The sequence below is a fragment of the Antrostomus carolinensis genome, unplaced genomic scaffold (genome assembly GCF_000700745.2).
Source record: "Antrostomus carolinensis isolate BGI_N321 unplaced genomic scaffold, ASM70074v2 scaffold44270, whole genome shotgun sequence".
Lineage (NCBI taxonomy): Eukaryota > Metazoa > Chordata > Aves > Caprimulgiformes > Caprimulgidae > Antrostomus > Antrostomus carolinensis.
In genome coordinates this window covers 1-201 of record NW_010291441.1, presented here as the reverse complement: position 1 = coordinate 201, position 201 = coordinate 1, and the positions used below count along the sequence as shown (strand labels likewise).

Sequence of the window (201 nt, the reverse complement as noted above, 5' to 3'; positions counted from 1 at the left end):
GAGGGTCATCCTGCAGTGGCCCCTGGACACTCACAACATGAAGTCCTGCTCCCAGGAGGGCAGGCTGCCCCGCACAGCAATGGTTGTGCTCTTGACATTTTGCACCTTCAGTGTCACATAGGTGTTAAACTTCTCTGTGGGAGCAAGTGGAGGGTGAAGTGGGCCCTAGTGCTGCCCTCCCGCCCCCCACACCCCAGACCC

The 201-nt window shown here is 59.7% G+C and overlaps 1 protein-coding gene across 1 annotated transcript in view; it reads right to left on the bottom strand.

Annotated features, from left to right (window-relative positions):
- LOC104531401 (protein unc-13 homolog A) overlaps positions 1–134 on the bottom strand; it is a gene marked incomplete at both ends in the record, with an annotated part of 13,302 nt that extends 13,168 nt beyond the window's left edge. Inside the window, one exon of the mRNA XM_029087065.1 lies at positions 35–134. Within this exon, the coding sequence (XP_028942898.1) occupies positions 35–134 (100 nt within the window). The remainder of the gene's footprint in view (positions 1–34) is intronic.
- Positions 135–201: the final 67 nt, after the last annotated feature.